The 9,494-nt window shown below is 32.8% G+C and overlaps 1 protein-coding gene across 2 annotated transcripts; it reads left to right on the top strand.

Moving 5' to 3' along the window:
- The first annotated feature begins 480 nt into the window (after window positions 1–480).
- On the top strand, window positions 481–8,152 carry LOC105324616 (uncharacterized). Of its 2 annotated transcripts, XM_011423736.4 has the most exons (4): window positions 481–630; window positions 1,031–1,081; window positions 6,206–6,650; window positions 6,907–8,152. In XM_011423736.4, the coding sequence occupies exons 2-4, from the start codon at window positions 1,061–1,063 to the stop codon at window positions 8,067–8,069; spliced, it is 1,629 nt and encodes a 542-aa protein (XP_011422038.3). In that variant the 5' UTR covers window positions 481–630; window positions 1,031–1,060; the 3' UTR covers window positions 8,070–8,152. The 2 variants fall into 2 exon arrangements, with proteins under 2 accessions (XP_011422038.3, XP_034321582.2); XM_034465691.2 differs by lacking the exon at window positions 1,031–1,081 and having other exon boundaries at window positions 496–630.
- The last annotated feature ends 1,342 nt before the right edge of the window (window positions 8,153–9,494 follow it).

Raw genomic sequence — 9,494 nt, 5'->3', positions numbered from 1 at the left:
TACACGAATAGTCTCTTACGTCGATCGTAAACAGAGTTTGGTGTTTAAATCGGGTATAGTTTTTAGTTAGATAAAATACTGTAGGCATACTAGAAGTTAGAAGCTAAAATTATTGGATAAAGGCTTTATCTTAAATCACAAGAGGAATATGTATACTGAAAAGTCCAACCAAATAAAAAAAAAAAGAAGTTTCATATATATTTTTTAACATCTTCAACTATACCCATTATACTTTGCGCCTTATTAGATTATTCTTTCACATGCAATGTTATCTCTATATGCGTAGAGCAATGCATCTTCAAACAACTGTTTCCAAATGTGTATTATATTACGGCAACCAAGCAGCATAACGCCGCGCCGCCCATTGCAGACATATACCCGGGGAGTAACACATTGATAGATATCTTGATAATCCCAGGCTACCTGTGCATGCATACACCTTGACACATATTTCACAAAGACTCCTGGGGATTTCATTGGAAGCTATATTTAAACCATTATTCAGAAGACCTAACCCGGAAGTTTCTTCAGGTACTTTGTAGTATTTGGAATTTGGATTTAAAACGAAACAACGATTTATTTAATACATCACCCTCCTAAAAAAAAAGCACAACGTGGGACACAATTAAGGTAAGACCGAATAATCCTTGTCCTTGCCCCTTAGGTATGGAAAGAAGGTCATATTGTGGTGTGGGGGAGGGTGGGTTGCAACAACATTAAAATCTCTTGTACATATAAACCCACCTTTTAAAACCTGCGGGTTGCCCCTCTTGGTTTTAGCTATTCAAGTGTTATATCTAATCATTGCTTAAAGGAATGTATAAGAGGTAATGTAAAACGATAATAAATTTACTCTTTAAAAAGCTTATAACTATTTAAAAAAAAATTCAGTGTGTGTATGAGAGAGAGAGAGAGAGAGAGAGAGAGAGAGAGAGAGAGAGAGAGAGAGAGAGAGAGAGAGAGAGAGAGAATATTATACACAGATAATAACAAAAGTTGAACAACCTTGTTTATTAATTAATACTTTTAGATCCACATGTAACTGATCGATGACGATGTTATGGAGCCATCACTATATCAGGTATGCAATTGTTCTGTCCAAGACGTAATATGTAATTGTGATTTAAGGTGATATGGGACACCTGTCGATACTGATGTGGATAAAAGGATGCTACAATCAAAATGCGTTCACTATTTTGAAATTTTTAAATTAAACAATATTTGACCAGAAAAATATATTCATATTTTTTCTGGAAAGGGAAATATTATGAAAGACCCAGCGGGAATCAAACTGTTGATTTGCAAATTCGTTGCTAGCACTCAAACCCATTGTGCTATATACTCTGATAGGTAACCATTTTGGAGGTAAACAATTATATAAAATTTTACTTGATTTTATTTCGATAGAAAGTATATCACCGTCTTCCATGCACATTATATCTAAATGTGCTGATCTGTCAATTTTAGAAATGAAAATCAATAGTATTGATCTGTCTGATTAACATTATAAATTCAACACATGTAAAACTGATAACAACCAACGGTAGAAACTCTCGGCCTAAATCAGAAGGATTCATAAGTGCATGCATATAGAACAGATTAATCAAAGAAAATAAGTCGCTATTGAATCGTGCTGTCCCCTCTGTTAGAATCGATATTGCGGTAAATTAAAAAAAAACCCAACAAACTTTCATAGCATTTTGAAACATGAAAGAAAATGCTAAATGTTTTTTTCAGAAATGGTGGAATAATATTTATTCACTGTAGGAAAGCCGATGACCGTGATATATATTCGGTCATCATTCGCAAAAACTTTAATCTCGTACAACAGCTTTATTTCCTTAATTTTAAGTAAGTTGTGATAGGCAATAGCAAGTTTTCATAAGTGTACATTCATTTTATATTGGAAGTTACACAGACATGCTAACGAATGAAAAAAAAATCTTGAATGAAAATTTCAATTTAACCGATCAGCTTGTCCGACATGTTTTGATGACTGTGATATATATATATATATATATATATATATATATATATATATATATATATATATATATATATATATATATATATATATATATATATATATATATATTACAGTCATAGGCTTTCTCCCCGTGAGTATTGTGTATAATCTGGTTTTTAGTTCATTGTGAGAGAGGAGGGTGTGTGGGTTAATTAATTTATATGACGTTACAGAACACATAAAACTTGAGTAGTTTCTAAGATATGACCAGAATAACATTTCTTCAAATATGAAAATGTACTCTAAATATGCAAACACTTCAGGATAAGTTGATAAGTGTGGGGGAGCTGTCAGATCAGTCACTACATTGTTTACACGGGCGCTTGTTTCTGGAGTAAAGTTCCCTCCTATGTCATAAACACGACACGGTTATTTTTTGAAATATGGTGGGAAACATTTATGACAGAAGCAAGTGTCTGCGATAATCAACATTGTTAAATAAAATGTTTACTTAATTGTAAGATATAACACGTGGCCATATTTTGTATGTGTTATACTTATAGAACAGCGGATTCATATGGCTATTTTTTCAGTTTCAATTAGTATACGTAACTGTTTTAATAACTCATAAATTAATGAATTTATCAACGACAAGTATTGGTTTTTAGTTTCATACATATTTATTTCCAAAAAAAAAAAGGTTCGTATGTTTGTTATTATTACCAGAATAATACATTAACATTACACACATTCAGACAAAAAAAAATCATCTGGTTCCATAGCAACGGAGTAGTGAAGAGGTCTGTCCCTTCCACGTTGAGAAACAACGATACCTCATGCACTGTAAAAACACAATTCAAATTTAAAATGAAAAAAAAAACCTTCCTTGGGTGTCTTTTAAAAAAAAATATCGTACGGCATATCAATTTTCTTCATTTCTTTGAACGCATGGAATGACTCTGATTATCAAATATCCACGATGACACATTTTGTCTGTTTTTTTTCTCTCCAAGTTAAAAAATAAATGTCTTCCTTGGCTGGTATTCAGAACTACGAAACCTGCATAATTGACAATGCACTAATAAAAAAAACCCTTTAGTTGGCTGCAAGGGTAGAGATGATGTCACGGGCCTTCTAATAATATGTACAACGCACGTAACAGTCATTTTACGGTTCCCGCGTCGGTCAAAATATCAATTTGTCCTTTGCTTATTTACGATCTAAAGTTAAAATATATTACAACATGACAAATAATTTCATAGAAAGTTCAAATACGGCAATTTATGTTAAAAAAAGATGTACGTAGCAATAACGATGCTTGATATTTAAAAAAAAGATATTTTTTATAATTTAATTCTTATCGGGTTGCAAAATCCTCGCATGTCAACATAGTTATGTTACATGTTTACATAACTATATTGCATGTCAACATATTTATTTTGCATATCGACACATTCAATAAAAAATAAATTGAAGGTATTAAAAAGTTGACGACAGAAGGTTATAATATGTACAAAAACTGAGTAGAATCTGATACATATGTAATTAACACACTTGAATTTATTCAGTTTATTTACTGAAACCATTAAAATGGAACATGAGGCTCAATGCAAGCTATACATATACAATTATGTACAAAAGTCAAAGACAACATAAATACAATCTAAGTAATATATAATCATATACATTATTCAAGGTAATATAAGTAAGATCCATTTCAATACTATATATATATATATATATATATATATATATATATATATATATATATATATATATATATATATATATATATATATATATATATATATATATTAACAAAATGGCGGAGAATAGACAGCGTCTTATATTTTCTGAATAAATAAACAAAGATTTCACAACAACTTTTCATTACACATGTTAACATTAACACAATTTTACAACAACAATTCGTCAAAAACTAACATATTGCCTCTAAAGCAAATTGGACTTGTCTCCAAGGCCTATTGCAAACACATAAGCCACAGTTAAACAAAATGTGTTTTACATTTTAACCCCAACCCCCACTCCATTATTTTACAGCAAATACTAAAGAAAATGCACCGATTCTGAACATTTTTTATGCTATAAACTGTATTTTTACACATGGTGAGCGCAAGCTAAATAGAATTCATACCAAGCTAAGACACAATTCCATACTCAATTATGATTTACACAAAATAAATATTATAGAAAGCGGTAATTGTCGGTGTGGATCACCCGAAGATGCTTACCATTTTTTCTTCAAATGCAAAAATTATACAATCGCTAGAGATATTTTTTTTCTTAATCTGCTACAACTAGATCATTTTCATATAATTAATACTCGTCTTTTATTATGGGGCGATGAGTCATTAATCCATTGATATTAACAAGCAGTTATGCTTATTAGTTCAATTGTACATCAACGAAACTGGTAGATTTGTTTAATATAGTTTATGTGCATGTTTCTTATTCTCGTATATATATCACTTATTTTCATTTATCATAATAACAATTCTATATCATGCAATAACAGTTGTAAGTTTTGTATAATTTTTCTATTTAATGGTAAAGACCTAGTAAGTTGTCAGAACTTGTGTCCAAACCATTTGTATATATGTATCTTATACTGTGGTTTCACCAATTTTCGTTGAGTACCAATTTTCGTGAATTTCGTTTTTAAGATGATCCATGAAATCAAATGTTCATTGAAATGCAATTTCTATTAACATTTTGTATTGATGGGGTCATTGGCCACTAATTTACATATCCTTGAAATTGTGATTTATCCACGAAAATTGATACTCTTGAATATTAATGAAACCACAGTATATATGTATACAATAAAATATGTTAAAATCAAATCAACTGTATTGGGGGATGGAAAGGGGGACATCGACCATAAGCTTTCCTACCCCACCCACACATATAAAACCAATTATATATTTAGATTTAGGTTTTTCAGGCTAAAGGATTTTCCAGTTTTTCTTTCGTTTTGTTTATTTCAAAAAGTAAAATAAACGTTGACTGCCAAAAATATAGTGTTTAATGTCTTAGGTTCTAAAATAGAAAAAAAATTCACTGAACGTTGAATGTGACAGAACAAGCTTAAGGTTACAACTACCTGTAATTGTAGACTCATGCAGACTCATGCATGACTTCTTGCACTGAATACACATGTAGCTGCAGTGGTGACAGTCAATGTGTTGGGACGACTGTGCATACAATAAGTCCATTTAAATCCTTTGTAGCAAGATTTCATGTTACAGCGGATTATGATGTTGTAATTCATTAATAATACAGAATAGCTCGTTGTAAAATAACGGAAACAATCTTATGGCAGCTTTAGAATTTTTTTTTTAGATATTTATCTCCAAGCGGGGGAGGGGGGGGGGGGGGTAAGTGTGTTACTTGGCAGTTTTCTAGCAGATAGATGACCATTTAGCGAGCTAACAAAGACAAGTCCTTTTTTTTAAATGAAGGACCAATAGTCAAGTTTTAAACGCAATCTTGCAAAGCGAATCCCCCTTATTCTCTTCTAACCAACATTTGAAATGTTATATCGCTCTAAAGAAAGGTGCGCTAGGATGAAGTTTACTAAATGGGTATAGTCCACTGATGCATTTTCCATAGGTAGTAATGTTAAAGCTCTGGCTCTGGCCCTAACTTTCGTTCAGCAACAAGAGACCTTTAGAATGAAAGCTTATCAAATTGTATCTCTCCTGATAAAATCTCGTGGTGTGAAATCAGATTCGTTTTTTTCCGGCAAATTGCGTCTGTATTGAAAAAAGTCTGAAAATAAAATTAAAAGTAGCGAATTTCACACAGTTTTGGAAAGAGTGTACATCAAACAATTTCAATTCTTTCCTTCAGATGATAATTTAATTTTGACACTTTTAAACTGCAAATCCTCTTTTCCGACATATGTTAGCATTCTGATTTAAAATGTCCCAGTAGATGTATATATACACTTTGCAAGTATAGGAACTATTTTGGCTCTTCATAGAATAAAAATTAAGCCGAATAAATTAAGATTGGGAATATAATTTATTCACATTTTCATTCATTCATCACAGTTTTCTAAGTTTTTTTTAGGCTTTAGATACCAGGTAACACATCTGTTTTGCGTAAAAATGGATCATAAACTTTACACATATGAAATGTACAATGTACTTCTTGATTTCCATTACAACGCGAATAGAAACATTAACTTTATATTCTTTATTTTTTTTTCCAAAGAGAGTAAAACCAGGATTTTCGGAAATCGTTGGCGAAAATATTGAAGTCGACCTTGATCCTGCAGGAAATCCCGTCAAAGCAAAATGGAACTTTTCAAACTCGTGCGGTTTGGCCTTTTCTGGTTCCCCTTTGGGTGACAACCGGAAGTATGAAATCATCTTTAGCGGAAGTGGGCACGCAAGAATCGGACTGACGCAGAACGACCCCGACCACATTCGAGACATCCAAGAGGCCGTGAGGAAAAATCAGATTTTGTTTGTTTCAGATGTTCGCTATCACAAACGACAATGTGTTGTTGATATTATGAAGAAGGACGGGATCGGTGGATCCAAGTTTGTGACCAAATACAAGGACGACAACCCACAAATAAAGGATCTTTTATCTTCAAACGACGTTTGGGCTGTTATTTATCTCAAGTTTGGAAATATTACTGCGGAAATTAAAGGTAATTTTATTTAAATGTTACAATTACTTTTTTTTAAAAGTTACCCCCCCCCCCAAAAAAAAAAACAAAAAAAACAAAACAAAAGGTATTTACAGTATCAATGTATCATTGAAATAATCATATTATTAAATCAAGTATCCCAAAACTAACATTAATTTTACATTTGAATAACGGGTATGTTTTCTTTAAATACAAACAAAATGATTTTTCTCACATTCCGAAATCTGATTATATTCTTATCTTTTAATTGCTAAAGACAAGGACAGTGGAGCAAGTTTAAAGTTTCATAAAAAGCGTGACAGGAACATCAAACCTACGGACTTAATGATTTCTTTAAGGTCATCCATCCCTTTCGCTTACGCATGTGCAGAAAAGGGCATCAGTAGGGGTCAAGGCATTCGCGTCCGTGTGGAACACATTAAAAACATGCAAAAGAAACCAAACTCATTTCATCTGGGCATCGGAATTTCGGATAAAAAGTTAATGTCTGGTTCATCATTAGACATTGCTCCTTTTTTATTTAAAAAATTAGAGAAGGATGAATGTTTGGGCGAGTTCTTCGTGTGTATTTCCAAAAAAGGAAAGTTCCATTTATGCAGAGGGGATTTGTGTATATATAGCAAAGCGCTACCCACAGAAATGAACCTTGAATTACCAATGTACGTATGCTTTGAGATTTTTCGTGTGCAGATTGAGTTGATGGACACTTCTTACTGTGAGCATTCGGAGGCAGTAGAGAATCCCGGAGAGGAGCCAAAACCAACAGAGAATATTCCTCCCGAAACGACGGATCCTTCCTACGTAATTTTTGAAATGTTCAACGCTATTCGGATAGTCGACGAGGACATAAAATCAAGGAAAATGACACCAGAAGTCCGGAAGTTTTCTGACGACTTAACAGAATATGTCAAGCATATTTCTCTAGATCGGTCAAATGCGGAATACCTCACACCAATTAGCACAAGACTAGCCGAAGGAGAGGGAAAACCTACCTTAACTATTAACGATTTATTGAAGAAGTTGGAAGGGATTGAAAAAACAATTGTGGAACAACATTTGGAGAGACAGCAAGACTATATGAAAATATTAGAGGCCATTAAGGTTAATCGTGAGAAAATCGCGGAAAAAAGAGTTGATAGCGGAGTCTTCACAAACCATCTCCAAAATACTTGTGCCGATTTCATAGCCAATGTAGATGCCTTTCCACTATGTGACCATTTGTTGCAAATCGGAATTTTCCACCAAATTCAATTTGAAACCATTTTGGATGAGCATAAGCTAAGTCGACAAGACGCCAACCGGTCTTTGTTTAGGATTTTAGTAAAGAAAGAGTACACGCCCGAACAGCTCCGAAGTATATGGAAGGCATTTAGTGTAACAAAACAGGACTCTTTACTTCCAAAACTCGATCCATCGTAACATATTGAACAATCTTATTACAGAAATTTGTTTGTTGTTTGCTTTGTTGTGTATGAAATGCGAATAAATACAATCAACTAGTAGATATCTTATTATCTGGTGATGAAAGACAATATGATTAATTTTCTGTCTTTTTTTTTTAGTTCACATTATGTTGAAAAAAAAAATAAACTCATCACGACGTGTCAAAACACGTTACCTAACGGACACTGTTTTTAACGGTCAAAATAATACGTACTCTCACACCATAATACCGCTGTATCGCCAGCTGCAATAGTTGAATTACGAATCTGACAAGATATTGCTAACAGGTATATATATATATAATATATACGTGTATAAAATAAATGGTGACTGTCTAGAAATATAAGCTATATTTGGGCGAGGGTAAGAAAACGTGACCTCTTCACGTTTTCGACCCAAGCTCAAATATCCATTATATTTCAAGACAATCGTGTATTTTGTTTATCCTGCAACAAAATATCACATTTTGCGCCTCAAATGAGCTTTGCCGTTACAATGCATTTGAACGTCGGTCAAATGCACGAGGCTATATTTGGGCATTGACCGAATATAGCTTTGGTTTATTGGGTTACCTTTATTCTGTCAATGCAAGGGGTAGTTGTAGGATAAAACATCGGGCAAGTTAAAATTTATTCAGACGAGGTACAATACCATTTGATCATTTACATCTTTTAATTGTATTAATGACTACAAACACTGTCTGGTATATATAATTTAGACTTCAACACACGTCTTTTGATAACCAAAAATGTTGCGGACTATATTTTGAAAATCATTAGCTATTTGTATCTACAGTAAAGAGCAATCACACATTTGTCCAATGGAAAGGTATCATTCCAGCCCAAATCAAGATGAAAAAGATTCTTCTTTCACTAAAAATGAAAATTATATAAGTTGAACGTGACATCGCAAATGCACCATGTTATTACTTTAAAAATCAAAGTACTGAAAGTACTAAAAAGCGCCAACCTAGCTTGGTTCTAAGAAAATTTACTGTGTGCAAGCGTAGGCGGAAATGAGCCTTATTGAAATTTTGGTTTATGTTTAATGAATATCAATTTAAAGTATCGAAGGCCAGATTTCTTTAAATATATGTTACTTTCTGAAGATGATGTGAATTAAAGCTGAACACGACTTGTATATGGATACTTGCCTGAAAAAAGATATGTTAAAATCACAAATTATACCTTTTGAACAGTAATTTATCACAGTTTTTGACATTTTCTTGCAAAGAATCGATTTTATCTTTCTATATTTTAGCTTCTGAATACGCACTATATTTTTTCATCACTGCGTAGCATCCCGTGCTGATGTACGTAAGCCCCGCAAACCAATCGTATCTACTCGGCCATTTCCGTAACCCAGATAACTGGTTCCCTATACCTCTTACCAGTTTAAATG

Source organism: Magallana gigas, chromosome 1 (genome assembly GCF_963853765.1).
Source record: "Magallana gigas chromosome 1, xbMagGiga1.1, whole genome shotgun sequence".
Classification (NCBI taxonomy): Eukaryota; Metazoa; Mollusca; class Bivalvia; order Ostreida; family Ostreidae; genus Magallana; species Magallana gigas.
This window is presented reverse-complemented; position numbering and strand designations above follow the sequence as displayed.

Excerpts from the sequence above, each read along its gene's own strand:
- LOC105324616 (XM_011423736.4), top strand. The coding sequence starts at position 1,061 with ATGGAGCCATCACTATATCAG. Across the intron at positions 1,082-6,205 it reads TGGAGCCATCACTATATCAG|AGAGTAAAACCAGGATTTTC; the intron begins GTATGCAATTGT and ends TTTTTTCCAAAG. Across the intron at positions 6,651-6,906 it reads TATTACTGCGGAAATTAAAG|ACAAGGACAGTGGAGCAAGT; the intron begins GTAATTTTATTT and ends TAATTGCTAAAG.